The sequence below is a fragment of the Mytilus galloprovincialis genome, chromosome 8 (assembly GCF_965363235.1).
Source record: "Mytilus galloprovincialis chromosome 8, xbMytGall1.hap1.1, whole genome shotgun sequence".
Taxonomy (NCBI): Eukaryota; Metazoa; Mollusca; class Bivalvia; order Mytilida; family Mytilidae; genus Mytilus; species Mytilus galloprovincialis.
This window is the reverse complement of record NC_134845.1, coordinates 8,593,337-8,616,630: the sequence shown is the minus strand read 5'-3', so window position 1 is coordinate 8,616,630 and position 23,294 is coordinate 8,593,337. Positions and strand designations below refer to the sequence as shown.

At 32.1% G+C, this 23,294-nt stretch overlaps 1 protein-coding gene across 1 annotated transcript in view; it reads right to left on the bottom strand.

Moving 5' to 3' along the window:
- Window positions 1–3,987: 3,987 nt before the first annotated feature.
- The window catches only part of LOC143043100 (heat shock 70 kDa protein 12A-like), a 35,613-nt gene continuing 16,306 nt past the window's right edge, over window positions 3,988–23,294 (bottom strand). Inside the window, exons 3-5 of the mRNA XM_076215566.1 lie at window positions 16,671–16,889; window positions 15,579–15,735; window positions 3,988–5,033 (exon numbers count right to left, since the gene is read on the bottom strand). Of these exons, the coding sequence (XP_076071681.1) occupies window positions 3,994–5,033; window positions 15,579–15,735; window positions 16,671–16,889 (1,416 nt within the window). The 3' untranslated portion in view covers window positions 3,988–3,993. The remainder of the gene's footprint in view (window positions 5,034–15,578; window positions 15,736–16,670; window positions 16,890–23,294) is intronic.

The following is a 23,294-nucleotide window of genomic DNA, read 5'->3' as shown; positions in this document are numbered from 1 at the left end:
TTTACCTTTATTTCAACCAAAGAAATACTTTGCATGAATAAAGTTTAATCCTTTCCAGTGCTACAGTGAAAATTTCACACTACATTTCATTGCATATAAGAAAGTAACCTGCACCGGAAGTAAACAATCACATTTTTACCAGGTTATTTACTGGTTACCTGCTTTGGCAACTATGTAACCTTAACTTTCCAAAATATTTTATAAGACCATCAAATAAAAAAAGAATGATGCTTTCAGACACCCAACATACATGTTTATGACTCAGAAAAATTTAAGTGCATTGAAATGCAGGGTTAATTTTCTACAACTGTCAAATTCAAGGGAATATTTTTTTAGACCTACTTTCGTATGCAACCGGATGTGGCGTATCATGATTTGGTGGTATTACACCTATACCATGTATCTACCTTAACTAATGTGGAAACAGAAATTTCCGTAGAATGAAAAATATCTGTATATGTGTTCTAATACTCGAGCTTATAAAAACTAATTGACCTATAGAAGGTTAAATTATGATCACATAACATGATTTAAAACCAAAACGTTCCTGTACAGAGTGCATTAAAAGGCATCGTTTATATAAATTTGTATATAATATAATTATTTAGGATTCATTACATGAGGTATGACAGTGAACCGAAAATCTGCAAGTTCCGAAGCAATTTCGCATAAATATCATAATATGATAGTTATGACCATATAAATACGGGGGACCTCAACATCGTTCAAGTCTGAGATGTTATAAAACTTATGGAAAAAGGACAAATACAGCATACACGGTTAAACACCGTCGAAAATAAATTGGGAACAATGTCTTCAGGTCATTAAAAACGACCTTTCAACGTATTATTAAAAATGTTGTAAACAGGAGAAATCTGACAAAAAGTCACTTATTCATATATAAATACATGTTTGAATATTGTTGATATTCGCATATAACATTCCCAAAAAATTATTTAGAAATAAGTTAAAGCATTAGTAACACGCCTATTTCTAGAACTAAAACACAATTTAAATACTCGTAAAGAATTTTGTGTTAGTTTCGAGAAAGCAGCTATTAATGTGGCGAATTTATAATTTAAATACTATAAGGAAGTCTTAATATATATAGAAAGATGTAGTGTGAGTGCCAATGAGACAACTCTCCATCCAAATAACAATTTAAAAAAATTAAACCATTATAGGTCAATGTACGGCCTTCAACACGGAGCCTTGGCTCACACCGAACAACAATCTATAAAGGGCCCCAAAATTTCTAGTGTAAAACCATTCAATCGGGAAAACCAACGGTCTAATCTATATAAAATAAAAAAACGAGAAACGAGAAACACGTATAAATCACATAAACAAACGACAACTACTGTACATCAGATTCCAGACTTAGGACAGGTGCAAACATTTGCAGCGGGATTAAACGTTTTAATGGACCCAAACCTTCTCCCTTTTTCTGAAACAATAGCATAACATCAAAACATAGAAAAACACACGATCAAATATCAATTAAAGATACATTTAACTACATTCATGGCCGTAAGCCCCAGAGAGTCATATAGTAAATAAGTATGACACTATCAGAAGCCTCTTCTGAACAATTGAAGGTACACATTATATCGTGGTTACCTAAAAAAAAACATCGTATTATGTTGTTTCATCTCGGTTTCTGCTTAGTGGCTGTCGTGTATTGATCTGGTTATCGTTTCTACGGGTTTTTTTCATATAGATTGGACCGTTTGTTTTCCAGTTTGAATTGTTTTACACTAGCGATTTGGGGCCCGTTTATAGCTTACTGTTTGATGTGAGCCAGGGTTCCATTTTGAAGGACGTACTTTGACCTATAATTCTATACTTTATACACATTGTGACTTGAATGAGGACATGTCTCATTGGCACTCATGCCACATATTTTTAGTTCGATTAAACAATTTCTAGATTGTAAATTGTTTTGTTGGTGCTTTAGATAAATAACGTGCTTTCCATGGTGATTTTGAATCGGTTGGAAGGTTTGATTTTCCAGGCTTTATTCTTCACTTCCACGTAATCTTATAAAACGTGTTCCTATGTAACTGAATGGTTGTTGATAAATCTGGTCGCAAATTAGTATACAGTTTTTTTTCCTCAAATAAGAAAGGGAATATTTGTTAAATACTTACTAGAGTAGTGATGAGATGATTAAAGACACACAACTTCTCCTTATGTTTATTTCGGTAAATTTAATGGGCACCAATTGTGTCTCCTTTAATAACAGACTTGTTCCTGTACTGTTATTGCAAAGCTAATTTAATACCCATCTAAATTTCATTAAATTGTTAAATTTACTAAAACGTACCGGGTATTTTTAAAATTATAATCTCTAAATGTTCTGCCAAAATTGACCCAACGGAACTAACATTAATATAGATAAATCTAATATTAACGGCAATACGTTTCATTTTTTAGATTTAGACAAAGTAGTTATACAAAAGAAACGCTACACAAAAAGTCTTGAAAAAAGGGACGATTTTTCTTTCCCTATGGTAAATTTTCCTTTTTACGGTGATGTTCCTTTGGGATCGTTTTATTGTGTTTTAAATCCAATCTCGTTGATCATTCCCGTATCATTAGTGACGTTTTAGATTTCAATTGGTATAATCTATGTTTTATAAAACCAGGTTTAATCCATTATTTTCTACATGAGAAAATGCCTGTTCCAAGTCATGAATATGATAGTTGTTATCATTTCGTTTGATTTGTTTGAGCTTTGATTTAGCAATTTGATAAGGTACTATTCGTTTTATATTTTCCTCGGAGGTCTTTGGTTTGTGATTTTACCTTTACTGGATAATTACTGAGTCAGGGATTTCGTTTTCACAAAGAACTTAAAACCTTTTCTTAAATTATTCAAAAGATATCATTATTTTTTTCAGACGGAAAAGTGCATTCTATAATTTTTACGATAATGCTGTTTACAGAGCCCTGAAATTTATATACCACAAGGGTAAACTGATCAATCCGTTTAATAAAGAAATCATATCAAGTTACTATTTAACACTGCAATTATATCTTTGAGGTATGAATTTTTATTGGTATAGATATTGATGTTGATTTAAATCAAAACCATACTAATTGTATATTCATACACAAATGCACTTTCACGGTTCTACAATCTGTCGATACCTATATATTTGCATTCAACACGGTAATATTTTTCTCTGACTGCTAATGACGTCTTCAAACTAAATCCATGGGATGTTGGATGTGTACTGATTGATATTTTAATCGTACATGTAGATACATGATTTCTTTGTAACTTTTATCTTTTGTTATGAGTGGTGAGTAAATAGCCTGCCAAACCGATCCCTGTTTTTGAAAGATGTCTTTCTGCGTTGTATTGATCTGATGAGTTGAGTCGTTTTTCGACTGATTTTTATACATGTAACTTGTTCTTACATTGTGCTGCAACACCACAGTCCAGTAAGGGTTGGGGTTAACTAAAAACTAACATGCTTAACACAAACTGAGTCGTCAGAAGCCTGTATCTCTAGGGATGTCATTGCTTTGTGTTTGTCATATATTTTCTTTGAAAATTGTGGTTAATTATGCCATTAGTTTTGTCAATTAAATTGCTTTATATTTTTGATTTCGGAGCCTTTTATAACATTTTGCAATATATATGGTTTCATTGTTGAAGGCTGTATGGTTGCCTGTATGTGATTTACATTCACTTTATTTGACCTTGATAGGATAGTTGGCATATTGGTACTCATTCTACGTCTCAACATTATTTTTATTTTGACTTAAAGGAAAATAAATTGTCGTTTTCCTTCGACTTTATAAGGAAAATACTTCAATATTTTATTGACCAACGCAGTTTCACTATTTAATACACACAATGTTTAATATTAATGTTCACAAGTACTATACAATCTATGTATTGATTGGACATCTTTTTATATGCATTTTAACACAATAATAACAAAACTATAAAGTGTTATTCTTTCACGTTTTGGAGTCTTTTTAAATTCTTGTTGTACTAGCCAGAAATGGCTTGATTTCTTTCTCTAAAAACTGGCAATTACCAACAAAGCAGCAACCTGTATTTTCATCTCTAGCAACAACCTTGAATTCTGTTTCATCGTACGATATGGTGAGGGCGAGAGTGCTTTCCTGTTTGAATTGTGGAAGTCTAACATTGATATTTCCAACTTTGGTAAAATGCTCCTCATCAATAACTGTCTTTGGTGTATCTTCTTCAGTTGTGTAGACTTCAATGTTTGTCCACTGCGTTTTAGCGGTTAAGACGACTTTGTACTCGGTTACCACATCTCCGACATTAATCTTTTGCCCTTTTTTAATTAATGAGAAAAACTGTTTTTCTCCGTTACTTTCTCCAACTGATAGAATATGTCCAGATACGGCTTCTGTACTCAGACCTAGACCATAATGATATTTTGCCATTCTGCCCACGATTGCCTCGACGAGATGGCCTGATATAACAGCGCCTTTTAGGACAATCATATCTGAGCCCAATGGAAATATTATCCTGTACCTCTTCTCAAATTTCTCGCGAAAGGCGCGTTGGACAAAATCACAGGCTGCATATCCACCTACCAACAATATAGATGACACCAATTTTGTTTCATCCTTCTCAAGAAGCCGATCTACATGTTTCATCATTGAATCGACTGACGATGCAAATATTTTCTTCATCATATTTGATGATATTTTAATGCGCTTTTTCTCCTTTCGTACATCTTTTTTGTATTTCTCGGGAATTTCAATTTTCTTTTGGAGATCTTTTGTGATCGTTAATGATAACTCGGAGTCGTACGTTATACCACGTTTTTTTTCCTCCACATTTTTCATCAGTTGAAGATAATCGTCAAAATCATCTGATTTTAACATTCCCATCACACTCCATCCAACAACTTCTATCAGGGTTTGTATTATCTGGTCATTGATATAATTTCCACCCCAAGGACCTCCAGTAGCGTTGTAGATTTCTCTAAGTTGTCCGGTCGATAACACTTCTGACACAGTGATGTCAATTGTTCCCCCTGAAAATAGTTTTATACACTTATTAAAATACATCCATAAGAAGAAGGATTTCAAAATGGTAGATTTTTTTTATGGTTTCCCCATAAAATTCGTAAATGAATGTTTGATTAGTTAACGTTGTTGATATGGGATGTTAATACCATTCTTGTTCACACGCAAATTTTATCATGACAATAGAGAGAAGATACAAAAATGTGCAATAAGACTGTAATGTTTTAAAATTTAATGCTATTATGAACCAAAAACAGAACTCTAAGCCTCGAAAACTGTGCCAATTTATTAGAATTATAAATGACAAACTGGATTCTCTCTGATGTTAACCTGTCGGCTATACTGATCATACCGTTGTAAAAAAACCTCATATTTACTGCTTCCTCAACAAATGTACTTATATTACTAATGTGTTTTTCTGTATACCTTTGTCCAACTTAGGTGATACCAAAATAAAATGATATATATAGTAAATCACAAATCCGGCCTTTTGTTGTTTAAGATCACGATGGAAATTTCCTGCCTTTATACTGTATACCCAAAATTTTACTAAACCCCTTTTAGACCCTTTTATTAACTGTACAAGATGGATTTTATAAGTTCTTCGCTGGCTTTTTTTAACCATCGATGAACATTAGATGTGGACCATTAAAATTTTAGAGATCTACAAACAAATCTTAAATTACAATATTTATAATTTTGCAGCGTTTTAAAACTTTTGACTTTCTAAATCGTATCATTTGACAGAGCTTCTATAAATGTCAATCGTAGATACAATGATTTTTTTCTAGTCAAATCTCAATACTTTGTTATGAACCACACTGATCAAACAAATAAAATAGCTAATATTGATATATATGAAAATATATAAAATGAAGTAAAATGTTAATATAGTGGATATAGCAATTAAATGATATAGTAAAAAAAGGAAATATTCGAAGAAAGTTGTAAAGTGACAGAGAATAATTAATTTGAATGTGATATTTAAAATAATATAAATGACAAATTACTGAATCAAATATACAGACTCGTCAGATTTAATTTGCGTATACAGCACGAAAAAATAAAAGGAACACTGTGGATAAAGTAAAAAATCTTTTGATAAAGTGAAAAATATAAAATATTCGAAAAAAATATAATAATTAGGAAATCATTTCAAATCATTTCAAATAGTGAAACTGGAATACTGGATGGGACATCAAATATCAGTATCAATAAATAAATAAATGTTTATACATAACTATTTTTTCTAATTTTCACTATGCATAGAAATTTTTGACAATGTGTATGTCAATGAGTATTGAACAAATGTCTTAATGTGAAGGAATGCACACTTTTTACTAAAAGAGGGACGAAAGATACCAGAAGGAGTGTCAAACTCATAGATAGAAAATAAACTTACAACGCCATGGCTAAAAATAAAAAGACAAACAGACAAATAATTGTACAGAAGACACAACATAGAAAACTAAAGACAAAGCAACACGAAAACTTGGGGTGATCTGGGGTGTTTTGGAAGGGTAAGCAGATCCTGTACTAGTGTTCATTGATATTGAAAAATTATGGAAATAAAAAATAAAATGAGGATTTCAAAAAGATTAAACAACATTCTTTGAATCATCACCCATTAGAAAAAAGCAGAAGAGATAAAAAGAAGTCTTTTCGACAAAATAAAACAAACCCAAGCACACAAAGAGGGAATGTAGTGCATTATATGGCATGCAATAAACTTCACTGCAAGAAAAATATTAACTGACTTGTTCTGGCTTACATACTCCATATGTTTTGATATAACATTAAAAATAAATTGTTCCTTTTCCTTCAAGTTTCGTATTCTAAAGGCAATTGCAAGATTTCTCTAATGTACACCTATTTTACAAAAAGATGAAAGAGCCGATGAACTGTTTTGTATGTCTATTATCAAATTTGTCAGAAACGGGGTCGTTATTTTAAGTATTTTGTAGATTTAACATAACGAGGACAAGAAAGAGATGAATCTGCACACTCTCACGAAAGAATAACTAATAAAAAAAAAGAACTCATTAAAAGGTGCAGATATCTATAGACATTGTACCATTAAAGCTTAACAACATGAATTTTATTTTTCACATTGGAAAATTAAGGCAATACTAGTAGTAGTATTCCGCTATTCGAAAGTCATAAATGGATTGAGAGAAAACAAATCCGGATAACAAACTAAAACCGAGGAAACGCATCAATTATATAAGGAACACAGCGAAATAGCAGATGCAATGCATATTTTATTCCCGAAAATTGATATACAGCTAAGGACATAATGATTTCTGTTATCTGACCTTGGTTAATTTCTTAAAGTGTATACCACAATACACAACAGACAGAAATAGTGAGTTCATTTCATTGGGAAAAGACAGGCGGATGATACCATAAAATGAACAGCATACTCTCAAGTCTCCAAAGAACTAACAACGCCATGACAAACAACGAAAAACGATTAATTTTCCATCAAATTAAGTTCATGCTACATATATGCAATGTTTAATAAAAGAGGGATGCAAGATAACCGAGGGACAGTCAAACTCATAAATCGAAAATAAACTGACAACGCCATGGCTAGAAATAAAACAAGAGAAATAGGCAAACAATAGTACACATGACACAACATGGAAAACTAAAGAATAAACAACACGAACCCTACCAAAAACTTGGGACCTCAAAGGTAATTAGATCCTGCTCCACAGGTGGCACCCGTCGTGTTGCTTATGTGATACAAAATCCGGTAAATACTATAATTCGGTAGGTCACATTCACGAAAGGTAATGGAATTGTAGTTACGACGTAAGGAACATATCCGACATCATTTGTGCAACGGTTATTCCATAACGGTCAAACAACTCGTGATGGCGTCCGTAAAATTTACGAAGGGATGATTTCAACTTCACTATTTGAAACTCTTGGTTTAATAGCTTCCTTGTGAACAGCAACCCTCTATCAAGACAATCATGATAGGAAATGCAAGCACGGGAATATCGTATCATTTGGGAGATATATACCCCCGTATGCAGGTGCTGCTGGAATGTTGCTACTTAGAAATGGAAAGTTCACAATTGGAAAGCTGAAATCATCTCTTTTCTCGTAAAGTTTTTTTCAAACCAACCCTCATATGAGGCCGACTTAACTGTATCTGTAGTATTTATTATCTCTAGTTCGATCGGATAGATGCGTTCCACATAGTCACCAAATTATTTAGTGAAAGAACATCATCTATACAGCGGAAAGTAGAGTTAAAGGATATCGCTAACTTCTTATCTTTCTTCCTAAGAAGTTCCTGCATGAAATCAGCCTCATAATTATAAAGAAACAAGTCGGCAAAGTAGAGGGGTACAATTGGTTCCTATTGGAATGCCGACAGTCCGTTGAAAAACACGTCCTCCGAACGTAACAAATATGTTGTCAATCATGAAACCAAACATCTTGATAATATCAGTTTAAGAGATTTTGTTTGAATCAGAGTGATCCTTTACAAAGTATGATTTATCCCTTCCTAAGACAAAATACTTGTATCTACGTTGGCCATTCTTTTTTATGAAACAAAGCAATACCAGCTCTTTCAATTTGTCTTTTAGTTTGGAATGTTGAATACTTGTGTAAAGAGTTGAAAAGTCAAATGTTTCAATACTATTACAAGATGAAAGAGAGTTAGATTGCATATATATATATATATATATATATATATATATATATATATATATATATATATATATATATATACTCTAAAAGATCTTTGGAATTTTTAAGTAACCACATCTGATTCACGCCAGCGTATATCATCAAATTATTAAGTACTTAATGCTGTACACTCCATTACATTCTATTAATTTAAGCAAACAAGAGTATTTAACAAATACTTCTTTCATACCCTGTCCATGTTCTTAGAAGGCATTTTATTTATCAACATATTTATACCGAGTGGTAGAAAGGGTAAAAATACGGACAATTAATAATGTCTACCATTGATTAAATAAGCATAAAGTACATGCCATGTTAAATCATTTCAATGCTCGAATAAAATTTAAGAACATTTGTATTTTAAAGCGGACCTTAATGACACGTTCGAATGGCAGCCATTTTGATTTGATGAAGGCAAAACGTTATGGGAAACTTGCCGTTACACGATAACAAAAATGATCAAATGTTTGATTGCCAATGGGATAAATATCCACCCGTGACCAAAACGACGTAGATGTTAACAAATATATGTCGTCATACGGCCCTCAACAATGAAAAATCAACCCTCTTAGCCAGCAATAAAAGTCTCCGACAAAATTAAATGAGAAAACAAACATATACAATATTACAAAAACATAATCGTTTTTATTTGTTCGTTATAATGATTTATAAAATTTGACATTATATCGGCTTTATTGTAATTCGAAATTGTGATCTTTCAAATACGGAACTTTGTGGTTATTTGTTTTTTTATTCTAATTTCACTAATAGTTTATAAAACAAATGAGATTGAACTGTTGTCCGTGTCATTTGTTTCGTGGATGGTTGAAAACTCATGTAACAGTTATCTTCTTAATATTGTTTGGTTATTTTTGTAGATAGGATACTATACCATGGGCGAATAACCCCATATCTCCTTTTATTATTCATGGACTGGGTCAAAATAAAACAAAAGGTGTTTACATGTATAGTTTGCTAGAAAAATATGTAAAATAAGAATTACTTTTTGACTAGCTGATACCTTTTGAAACGTTATGAAGACGGTTTTTTTTTTATTATTTAAGGAATGTCTGTAATATTTTTTCTGTCTATAGACAGATAGAATATTACATTTATTTCTTATAATTTGATTCCATTTTAATCCGGAGTAAACCATGAAAAAACATTAATGACGTAACGGTCACATGACTAAATTATGTCATTGAACTGATAAGCAAAGCGACGTCAGCCAATCAGAAAACGCGTAGCATCAAAAATTAAAATTTTTAAATTAAAAAGTGATACGACTCACGATTTTCCCGGTAGTGTTCATCGTGGAAATACAGAGAAAATACATTTAAGAGACAAAAGCAGCACTTTCTGTTTTTTGTAATTATTCATTTATACCAAAAGCTAGTTCCAAAGGGTAATCAATAGGCTGGTAGTCATCAGTACACATACATTAGTAAGAAATAAATAAAAGAAAGGGAATTGTAGCATGTCAAGCACACAATGTAATAGGTGTTTATGTAACAGCCACTATGTTCCGTCAGTTACTTTGTTCCGGCGGAACTTTTCAAGTAGTTATTTTGTTCCGATGGAACTTTCCAACTAGTTGTTTTATTCCGAGTGCAGTCGAAAAGTTCCAAAAAAAGTAGCTAGTTGAAAAGTCCCGGTACAATGTAGCTAGTTAAATAGTTCTGGTGGAACACGAAAACTAGTTACATCGTCAAAATATACCATATTTCGTCCTTTTTGTAGAAAGAGGGGAAATAATGAGTATCAGTTTATATAAGATCAAATCATTAATTTACAAGAATACCCTACGCACTGAAAGGGGTTTCTTTGGGGACAAATATGAAAAAAGAGGCACGGAACTTTATGGGGAAATAATGAAAATGTTTTTAATTTTTGATGTACTGAGGGGGAAGAACAAACTCCCCCAGCAAAATTTAAGTTGTATTTCATAGCTCACATTAAACGGAATAAGTTGCATTATGATTCAAATTTAGTATTCATACTACCCTCAAGAGAGGGAAGATTATCCCCTCCTCATGTTGGTCTTTGCATCAATTCTCCAAATGGAACTTTGTGTGACTGGTTGATAAGTTCCGTGGGAACTTTTGGGTTAGTTTGTTAGTTCTGGGTTTGACTTAGTTGCCAAAGAGAAACTTTCTGGTTAGTTGATAAGTTCCTTCAACTTTAATATGTTGCGCTTTTACTATGCATCAATTCTCCAAATGGAACTTTCTGTCTAGTTGATAAGTTCCTTTGGAACTTTTGGGCTAGTTTGTTTGTTTCGGTTTTAACTAATTTGGCACAAATGAACTTTCTAACTAGTTGATATGTTTCGTTGGAACTTTTCAACTAGTCACTTTGTTCGGTGGAACTTTCAAACCAGAGGAAGAACACAGTAACTAGTAAATAAGTTCCTCCGGAACTTTTCGGCTAGTTAGTTCTTTCCGCTCGGAACTTTCCAATGTCGGAACAAAAGATCATTTACATTTACACATAATGCATTAAGTGTTTGAACATAATATGATAGGTACTTGCATATAACGCAATTGGTGTTACACACAACGTTATATGTGTTTGCACATAATGATATTGGTATTTGTGCTTAACGGTTTAGGTGTTTGCACACATGTAATAGGCATTTGCACATTACGAAATTGATTATTGCACCTAACGTTATAGGTGTATGCACATGATGTTATAGGGGTTTGCACATACTGTCATAAATGTTTGCACATAATGTTATATGTGTTTGCACAAAATGTAATATGTGTTTGCACACAATGTAATAGGTTTTTGCATATGAAGTAATAATTGTTAATAGAGAGTATCAATTGTATCAAACCGCATATCATCTATACCATGATGTACTATATTTTTTTTTACAGAAGATAGATATGTATAAACACAATATATAGCCATTTTTAGAATATAATTGAATGCGGTTTTCATAAAACAAAGATGTATCAAAACAAAACGTTTAGAACATTCAAAATAACAATAACATTTGAGACAGGACGCAATTATTAACTGTCTTACTTAAAAGGAAAAATAGACACAACATAGAGGAAATGTGAAAGACAGAAAGTAAAGGGGGTTCATCATAAAGTTTAGAGGTATTCACAGAGCATACAGAAGACTCAACATAATGTAATGCATATTGTAAACAACAAAGAGTAGCAATGACATGTCATAGTATTGTATGACAACACAAACAATTAATTTGACATGAAACAGAGATGCAGTTTCAGGAAATGAAGGAACTTACAAATAACATTTAGAGGATATGACAGGTCGTGAAAACAAAGCGACAAAACGTGTGTTTTAGAGTACTGACCGGAATTTATTTTCTTGATTCTTTTTACAGGTTGATAAGGTTGTTGTTATAGAATTATAACAAAACATGCATCGATTTATTTCTGAAAATCCATGAATAAGAGCAGACTGTTGCAGGGATGGATTTCTATTTCAAAAGTTTTTACACAAGAAGTATTGCATTTGGCAGAAAAATGTATTGGCTATTTTCAATTCAGACAAAAAAAAATCAGTATGAAAAAAAGATTGCGAAAAGCTATAGGGACCTTTACTTAGTTTGTTTAATTGAAATAACATTCATGTACACATCATGGTAGCTTTGAAGCTTTAATTTATTCATTTGACCAATAACAGTGGCATGGAATCCCCAAGAAAATAAAGCATACCATTTCGACAAAACTTTTCTAGTTATATCATGTCGCGACTAACATGTTGGTCAAATGATAAATATAACTCTCTCTGAATGGAGGCGTTTTGAAGTGAATGGCAAAATTGAGAACATGCCATTGACCTCTAACCTTGACTTAATTTTCTAGGACCCGAGCACCTCAAATAAAAGGACTCTAGTAATATGCAGTTTTTGATTGTTGAGTTATTAAAACATACCGACATTTATAAGGATTTCATTGATTTCACTGGATTGCTTCGTTATGATTGGTGAGAAGCCACTTTATTTTTATCTCAAAGTTACTAATGGCGTCCAAGGATTGGTAGCTTCATACTGATTCAATACAAAATATGGTTTCTATTAACTTTTGTCTGTACTGGGGGATAGATCGTTTTTTTAATGTAATTTTCCGTCTCATATGATAGGTTTATGTATGCATATTTAAACAAATACAAAGTGCGTATTCACTTTCCCTTGAAACAATTCCAAAATTGTTACTTCCGGTTTACTTGAACACTTCTGTTTAATATTTTTTAAGGTCATATGTTATCCAACATTTTGGAAAATACCTTATGGCTTTATCATGTACCAAGTTGGAGTAACAATCAATTAACCTTGAGTTTAACCATTACAGGGACAATAGCTCCTAAGAGATATAAATAATTTTTTCAATACCTTCATCTCAGGGAAGCAAACAGTTTGCACTAGTTCTTTAATATAAAGCTTTAAAGTGACAGAGGAGATCATAAAACAAGGAAAAGTCAAAATTTAGAATGTGTTCTTGGCCTTTATTTCAATTTCATTTTTTAGTGAACGAGAACCCCAAAATAAAATTCCATAGGTCACTATCACTTACAATTCATATTATACGTTAATAGTCAACTAATGTCAAATGTTGAAGTGCAAATAACTGTTATATGGAGTCTCTGTGTTGCTTCAGTACAAATTGGACAAACCATCATGATCTATAACGAGCAATATGGTAAAATAAATAAACTTGGTGTATTTACTGACTTCTGATTGGTTTAAAGTAGGGATGGCAACGAGTACTCGAGTACTCGGGTACTCGATCGGGAGACCTAGTACTCGAGTACAGTTTTAGTACTCGGATACTCGTTTGCCTGTTGTACATCTTGATATATGTTCTCTTCACATTTCCACTCACTTTAGTTCAGTTGATATATCACATTCGTAATACTAAATAAACCAATTAAGAGAATAAATATGTTTATCATGAGGTTTCTATTTGTTATAGTGGCACCAGCAAAGTTCTTTTCTTCCGCGGAAATGTTTTCATGTGCACTACTTGTAACAAAAAAATTGGAAAGTCAAACAGTCTTTCCGTTTCGTCTGAAATTATTGACCATATCATATTTCTAAACAAGAACAAAATCAGAGTGACCTGCGATAAACCATATGCAACTGATTGGAGACATTTTTAACTGTGTTTGTACACAGATCAACACTTTCATGGATTAATAATTAACTCATCACAAGTAGTAAAACTTATCTTTGTTTGTTAATCAAGACTTCTATGTAAACGTGATTGGTATGCGATTTACATTTAAATTAATCTAATTACACAGTATTTGAAATTTAACTATAATTGTTTAAACTACAATTAAAAGATAGGCGAAATTACGAGAGCGACATTCAAACTCAAAAGTCGTGGCAAAAAAAAGAAAATCAGAAAAACGATGGTGCCAAATAAAACCAAACAACACAGAACAAGTAAGACTGTGCAGCACGAAAAAGCACATGTAATTTGAAGTCAAATATTATTGTTAACAAATTAACGGACAAGTCGTATCATAAAAAATACCAACTCCTCAGGAACAGATGGTACATATATTGCATACTATGTCGGATTTTATATTCAAATATTTTTGATTTTATTGAAATTTGGTTCATGAACACGTACACAAACAATGATTGGTATTATGATAGGTTATTTGTAGAAACAGCGGTCGGTAATTCATTGTTAAATTGACACAAACAAAAAAACAGAGGAGCAAGCTATGTTTGTAGTACGTTTGACTTATTTTTATGAAAGGTAATAACAAAAACACTGCATCTCACCTTAAATCTAAATTTTTCAAAAGACGTTTAAGATTCATCCGAGTACTCGCGAGTACTCGAGTATCTTGGCCGAGTATCCGAGTATAAAATTTCAGATCTTTTGACATCCCTAGTTTAAAGTATTAGTTTTATTTTCAATGTTGTCAATTTTATGGCGACACACCCACTCTGACGTTGTGTATTCATCCGCCAATATGTGTGTACGTTGTTATTGTTAATATAAATAATATAAAAAGTTCTTTGAGCCTTATTTTTGAAAGAAATTTATTTATAATGAATGGCAATAATTTATTTTGAATTTATTGACCCATAATATTAATTTTTGACTCTTCAGATTTTACATAATCCGCTTCGCGGATTATTCAATGTGAAGAGTCAAAAATTAATTTTATGGGTCAATAAATTCAAAATAAATAACAGCCATTCATTTAATTTTGATGATTCCTTGTATCATTTAGAAGGAGATGCACGAACACAAAAAACAGTGTTTGGAGAGATAACTCATGCAGCAAAAAGTCGTCGACAAAACAGGGTCACATTTTAAAGCGCAATAACTGTTCGAAATTATATACAAACTATATTAGCGACATCTGACGAAATCACAGTACACAACTAGAAAAAATAACTGCAGAAGAACGCAAAATAATAATCAGAATATAAAAGGTCCTTGAAAAGAAAGATGGAAAGACCTCATAATCAGAACAAAACCGATAAGTCTTTTCACAGAAAAGTGGTCTATATCGATGTTTGCCAATATCTATAAACGATGAAGATGTTCCTCGATTTTTTTGTCGTGGAACAATTTTAGAAATGAGCCTATTTGAAACGTTCTTATGTTTTTGACAACTATTGTTAATTTGTAATTGAAAATGGGATAATTTGATTTGAACATGCATCTTTGTGATATCTAGAGTTGCGTGTATGGAATAAGTATTACACTATTTGGCATGATTTTTTGTTAATTGAGTGAAGAATTTGACATGACAAGCAGACTTAAGATTAATGAATAGTTTGTAATTAATTCAGGGAATATCTGTACACCACACAATTTGTAAATTAAATATCATACCTCCTAAATCAACCACCATAAATCGTGAATTTTCATCAAAAGCTTTTAGTTCAGTTGCATCACCACTTTTCTTTTTATCCATCGCAATATATTTGCAGCAAATAGCAGCCCCTTCTGGTTCCAACGCCAATGTCAAGTTATCTTTTCCTATGCCTGCCTAGAAACCACAATTGATTATGAATAATTTAAAATGAAAAGTCAACATTTCTATTCCTTCAAACGTGTTTCTGTTTTAATTATGTTTGATTTGTTATTATCATGGAATCACTCTGAAAAGTATGTCCAGTATAACTTTTGATAAATTATTATGTAATCTTTCTATTATTTTTAACTTTTTGGTATTTTGGATCGTCATTTCTCTTCAACTTTGTACTCGTTTGGCTTTATAAATATTTTGATATGAGCGTCACTGATGAGTCTTATGTAGACGAAACGCGCGTCTGGCGTACTAAATTATAATCCTGGTAACTTTGATAACTATTCTATCTAAACAAATATGAACAAATACATATATCCATGTTTTTTTTTCTTATTCTTACTTTCGTACTTAATAAATTAAAAAGTCCTAAAGAAAAAGAGCAGACATACATCATAGCGATATATCTAAAAGTGATATTTGAAAAATTTGCTAGATCTATTATTTTACTATGTTTATTAGATAACGGCAATAGTTTATAAAATTGAGAATGGAAATGGGGAATGTGCCAAAGAGACAACAACCCGACCATAGAGCAGACAGCAGAAGGTCACCAACAGGTGTATACCTCTTTTCAGTAGTCATAACTCGACACATCCGGAAATTTTACCTCAATGGAGTTCGAAAACCTAACGTCTAGTAAGTGTCAAAACTAAATATTTATAGGAATACAGACCTTTGTAAAACAGTCATTCCATCAAACTGTACAAGATGATCATTAGTAAGGTTTATTTTGTTTTAAATCAATGTTGGTCTTCATAAAATACAAACTATCATCAATCAAATATCAGGGGTCCTATTTAGCTATACAACATTACCTAAAATTTACACTTCTGTAACGTAAGATATGATAATATAAGCAACAACGAAATAACTTGAATCGGGTACATAGTTACCTTTGCAGACGCTTCAATCATAAATTGTCTTGCTTGATCGTTCCATATTGCCGGGACTGTCACTACCCAATGGACATCTTCTTCATCAATACCATTTATAGCTTGACTTAGTCGTTCCATAACCTTGTCTTTAATGTATTCAATGCAGAATGCAAAAACTAGCATGGCTTTCATTTTTTTACCACCCATTTCTTTTATTTCCATGTTGTGTGTCAGCTCCTAAACATAACAAACGCAAATGAGAATGTTTACATCGATTCAAACTAAACACACAATAATCAAGTTCACTTCATATTTTACAGGAAGTTTCTAGATAAAAGTTAATAACTTTTTTGTATCTGTTGTATCCTCTATTTCAAGTTCGCTTGGATAGAAGCGTTCAAAATAGTCACCAAATTTTAAATAATTTAGTGAGATGATACCATCTTATTAGCGAAAAGTATAGTCTGCCTCATATCTTGACAAACATTTAGAAATTGGCAATGAGGGTCAGTTGATAACAAAACTTTACGTCAAAAGAGATGATTTCCGCCTCCAAATTAATTTCAATGATGCAACATTCCAGCAGCACCTGCATGTAGAGTATATATGATCCAGTTGAAACAATAATCCAGGTCTAGTGTTTTGTTGTGTGATTTAATATTACTTTTACTTTTGGACTGTTTTCTGTGATATCCATTTAACGTGGCTCAGTACATACAGTGGAGATCACTTCTAACCTCTCATTAGAACTGTCAGGAGAACTGTCATAGAACTGTTCTAACCTGTCCTAGAACAGTTCTACCTAGAACAGTTCTACCCTAGAACTGTTCTAAGTAGAACTGTCAGAATAAGTTCTAGGTAGAACTGACTAAATCAGTTCTAGGTAGAACTGTCCAAATCAGTTCTAACCGTAGAACTGTCAGCAGAACTGACTAAATCAGTCAGGACTATAGAACAGTTCTAAACTGACGTCACTGCAGTAAGGGCACTTTAGAATTAAGAAGAAATAAATCACTTCCAATTACTTTGCTATATAATAGCAGATTTTCTATATTTCTTTCTGATCATACATTACATGTACAAATATCGAAGTGAATAGGAGGTTATCCAACTCATCGGAGAAATATTTTTATAAGATTGCATAGGAAACATCATTGTTTACGTTTCTTCGTTCCCCGTTTTTAACAGTCTCTTCATACTGTCATTAATATATCTCTGCATTTAATTCAAGGAATTTTAATCGTAATTCACCTTGTTTGCATTGGATTTACATTCATTTAAGATTCTGTTTTGACAAATGTTCACATGAATGAATGAAGCATTTGCCACTGGACGTTCGGCTACAAACAAAATCATGCATTTTTCTTTGCCTTCTTCCATTTGTCTTCAAATTAAATTAACAGTATACTATTCCAAGAAGAGAACTTCCCATACATGTACTTTTTATTTTAAAATAAAGTATATGAATCAGTCATGTGAGTGTTGGATGATGCCGTAAAATAGTTTTGTTTAAAAAAAAAAAAACATCACAAACTAACTGACTTAAAAAGTCACTTTAGTGACGGTTCATTATTATAGATACAGAGAGAAAATAAGGGTGCGCTAAATTTTTAGATATGGTATAAATACACCTTACCGCTATTTGTCTGCCATTACTGGATATCGCACAGGTTCCCGTAAAAATTTGACATCATAAAACAAAATATCTGACGCCACAATGGAAAAAGTGATTGTTGTATGCTTCAAAGTTCAAGAGGCCGGGTCAGCCAGGATTAGCAATATAGGTGAGACAATATCTGAAAAAGTCTAATTTCCATGTCCCGCACTTCACCAGCAATTATTTTTTTATTCAACCATCTTTTTTGAAAATTTCAAGTTTTAGTATAAACTAAATTATATAATGCACCATGGCCTGCCAATTAAACACTCATTCTTATATTTCTTCCAATAAAATATTGTAATTTAAATGTTCAAACCCCCATAAAATCATGTTGTCCCCTGTGTTTTTTTTAAAACTAAATCATTCAAATAATATCCAAATTAATTAAAAAGGCGTCCGATTCTCACATATATGATATATTATGTAATCAACTTGCCCCTAATTTGTCTTTTTATATTATAACTATAGCATGTAATAAAATTTTGCAAATTTTAAGAAGAAAAAAAATTTGTCCCCAAGGGTAATTTCCCTCCTGTTACCACTGTGTTTTTTTTTACCTGTGGAAACGTTTACAAGACCAAGAGTTATTTCCCCCTTATGTATTGTGAAGAGCATCATTCTCTGCATGTATTAGTACAAAGAAATAGTTCGAAAGGCGGCCAGGTTTGAAAATTCAAGCCCATCCAAGGTAAGAATTTATAGAAAAATACTTATTGGTGTTCTATCCTGTTATAGCCTTTTTTTACACTTTCTGAGAATATTTTTAAGTGTGCACCACAACATTAAGTGTGTTTTTATATCATCTTTTTAAAAGATATATGTCACAGGAAATACACTTACATTTAATGTGATAAAAAGGACAAAAACTATCGCGTAATTCCTTTCTGTTACGTTCTGTCATGTTACCTGATCAAAAGTAACAGCATAACCATCATCAGTAACAGGAAGGATGTTCAAGACAATTTCACTGAAGAATCGAACAGTTAATCTTTTATATGCCAACCATTTCATTTAATATAAGTTATCACCACCATATCAAATAAATTTCAAAATAATATACAGTATATTGAATAAAAAAATAGGTTTTTGCTTTTGATAACAGCAGAGAACATTGTGCAATTCTAGTATAGTAGATAGTAACAGAAAGGAATTTATTTTAGAATTTTTCATTACCTAGGCAGATTTTTCATCTTGCAAATACAGTTTCAAAGGATAAATGACATTGTTTGCTGTTATCTTCCAATTGTGACCAATCTAAAATGATTTATTTTTCTTAAACTTTAAAATAAAGCAGAAAAATCCTTTCTGTTACCAACTCTGTCCTGTTACCGTTGTCCTGTTACTCAAGATTCTTTCATGTTACCGACATATCTGACTATATTTAAGTATATTTCTAAACCTTTTGCATTGCAAATGCTAAAATCAATAATTGGCATTTGATAAACTATTGCAGGATATACTAGTAAACCACAAATAGTGTCTTAAACTTATTCCTTATTCCCATTAGAAACTTTTTAAAATTGATTCACTTTGGTAACAGGAAAGAACTGGATTTTTTTTGTACCATTTTTTAAATTGCCATTGTTTCCTTATTAAACAATTATTTGAATTACAGACAACTTTTTTACAGTTCCTAGATCCCCAATGTGTGTTCTTCGATTTGTGCTATTAAAATACCGGGTCTAAAGAATTTTTGTTTGGTTTTTTCTTATTGCCAAAAACTAGACTTTTTCAGATATTGTCTCAGGTGTATTGTGTTCTAAAGTTGGTGTCATTTTTATCATACGATCCGTCCTGACATGGAAATATTATTGGTTTACAATGAGGCCATATATATTTACATGATAAGTGTAAATAAGTTCAGTTGTGGTTGATATGGTCAAATAATTTTGTTAAAACGACTCAGTCTGATACATGTATATCGAAACTACTGAAATTTGTTTACAATTCAATATTTTGAATAAAAAGAGGACTTGCAGAAAATTTCTGGTACTCTAAATTGATGTGAAATTTTTTTTTTTTAGCCAATGTGTTACAATATTGCTGTCATTTGAATTAAACAATCCATCGTGATATGTAACTAAATGTATAAGTGATTTACTATGCGGCTATATATATATATATATATATATACGTCTGAGTCAGTGACAACTCTACAACAGATGTACCCATCGGATCGCCATCAATGATGGTGATACATGGCTGTGTACATAATGTATATACAACTCGTCTAAACATCAACCCAACAATGTTAGATCTGTAAATTTGCTTTCGCAAATTTTTGGTTCTTCCCTCGCCGGGATTCGAACCCATGCTACTGTGATATCGTGACACCAAATCGCCTGCACTGCAGCCGTCCCGCTAGACCACACGACCACCTGGGCTCTCAAATAAAGAGCTTTCGCTGGCCGTGTGTTACCTTTCCTCGTCAGTTTTAATCTAGCGATCCGATGGATACATCTGTTGTAGAGTTGTCACTGACTCAGACGTACTTATAAATATAATTATTTTCTGTGACTGTATATTACATTAATTTGTAGGATCCTTTACTATAGATAATTTAGCTGATCTGTAACAATAACATCTTCATGCCTTATATATCATGTACTGTAGTACGCCGCTAGATTAAAACTGACGAGGAAAGGTAACACACGGAATTTATTTAAATCACTGAATTACATGCTCCTGACTTGGAACAGGCACATACATGCAGAATATGGCGGGGTTAACAGGTTAAACATGTTCTCTAAGGCAGCAACCATTTGATTTTCTGGGGGGGGGGGGGGGGGGCTATGGGTTTTTTTTCTGTACAAACTTTTTTTTTCGACTTCGGCGAAGAACAATCTATTTTTTTAGCGACAAACCGAAAACATTTTTTTTCTTTCAATTTTAGCATTACATATAGTGGCAGCTGAGGATGAAACAAACAATTTTTTTTTCTCAGAGTCCAAAACAAATTATGTTTTTCACCAAAAACTGGAAACAAACTTTTTTTCCAAAAAAAACCATAGCCCCCCCCCCCCCTTTTCCCCCCAGAAAATCAAATGGTTGCTGCCTAAGTCTTGCCGATTATAATAAATCTGAAATAAAACCGGCACAATAGCAAAACTCTATATAATTTAAATCGCTTTTTTACCCAACCCTTTATATTAAGGCAAAGTGTTTTTAAAACTTATAAGTCAACTCTAGCCGTAGAATTTATTTAAATCAATTTTACCTGCAGAATTTATAAATCAATTTTAGCCGTAGAATTTATAAATCAATTCTGGACGTAGAATTTATAAAAATCAATTTTAGCCGTAGAATTTATAAATCAATTTTAGCCGTAGAATTTATAAATCAATTTTAACCGTAGAATTTATAAATCAATTCTGGCCGTAGAATTTATAAAAATCAATTCTAGCCGTAGAATTAGAAATCAATTCTAACCGTAGAGCTGTTCTAGAAGTAGAACTGACCAAATATCTGGTCAGTTCTAGGGTAGAACTGTCAAGATCAGTTCTAGGTAGAACTGTCCAAATCAGTTCTAGGTAGAACTGACCAAGTCAGTTCTAGCTAGAACAGTTCTAACCTAGAACTGACTAAAAGGTGTCAGGCTGACAGTTCTACGTACTGTTCTAGAACAGTTCTCCTGACAGATTTAATGAGAGGTTAGAAGTGATCTCCACTGTATACATTCATAAAATGTGTTTATTTTATCTTTCATTTTTGCTGTTGTATTTTGTATATGCGACTTTTTGTGCTTCTTTGGTTCTTATAACGTGACTCTGTACTTTAACAGATCCTGTAAGTATGTTATTGTTCTATAATATGTCATTATGTAATATTTCTATTATAAATTAGAAAAAACGTTGAACCACAAACGTCAAAATTATTTAATCACGTAGTGGAATGATCCATTTGTGGATTCTTTTAAATTCTAAAGAACTTTTGGACTATTCTAAATCTCAGTCTATTTCTGATATCAATTCTTACATACTTTTGATTTTTTAATCCTGTATGTTAACATTGCCCATGTGTAATTTTAAAATTGTTTGTTTAAACATTGAACGACAAAAATATGTGACGTATAAAATTTTCTGACGTCAGATATTCGAAGCAATTGTTTCTTTTAAAATTGCAACACGATGATGACTGCTGTACCCATATTTTGACTATTTTATTTATTATGTCGTTTATGTTGCAGTCTTGTAATTGACTGCTCCATAGGCTTACATGCTAAACAGCTGATCTTTGAAAATAAAAAAATAAAAAATGCTAAATAGAAAAAAAATTTCATGTTCATATCATGTATGTACTAATGTGAAATTGTGAGTTAATCGAAAAAAAAGTGGGTCATGCCACGAAGAATAAAAAGTTACATAACCCTGAAGTCAAAACATTTTTTTCTACTTTCTGTTTGCTGTTTTTACTAGACCGCACAACTTCCAGTAAACATGATATCCTTCCACTTTCCTGGATTGATATCCCCAAAAAGATGCAAGATTTTTTTTAAATCTATATATATGTTTCAATTCAGCATAAACCTATAATCAAACAGAAAAAATTGAGTCCAGAAAAAAATTCAGAAAAAAATGGACTATTTTGTTTTGCTCCATGTTTTGACTTGCACCGGAAACTGGAGTTGTAATACAAGACTGGTACCTTTAGTTCACGCATCACTGTAAATAAAATGGAATTTGATGAGAATGTCATACAAATTGAGAGGTTTAGCGCTATAAAACCAGGTTTAATCCACCATTTTCTACATTTGAAAATGCCTGTACAAAGTCAAGAATATGACAGTTGTCGTCCATTCGTTTTTGATGTGATTTGTCATTTGAATTTTGCCATTATTAGGGACTTTCCGATTTGATTTTCCTCTGAGTTCAGTATTTTTGTGACATAAATATCAATTATATTTTCATTTTTATAAGTTTACTGTTTACAAAGGTATGAATCATTCTCAAACATTAAGGATTTTCTTATCCCAGGGGTGAATT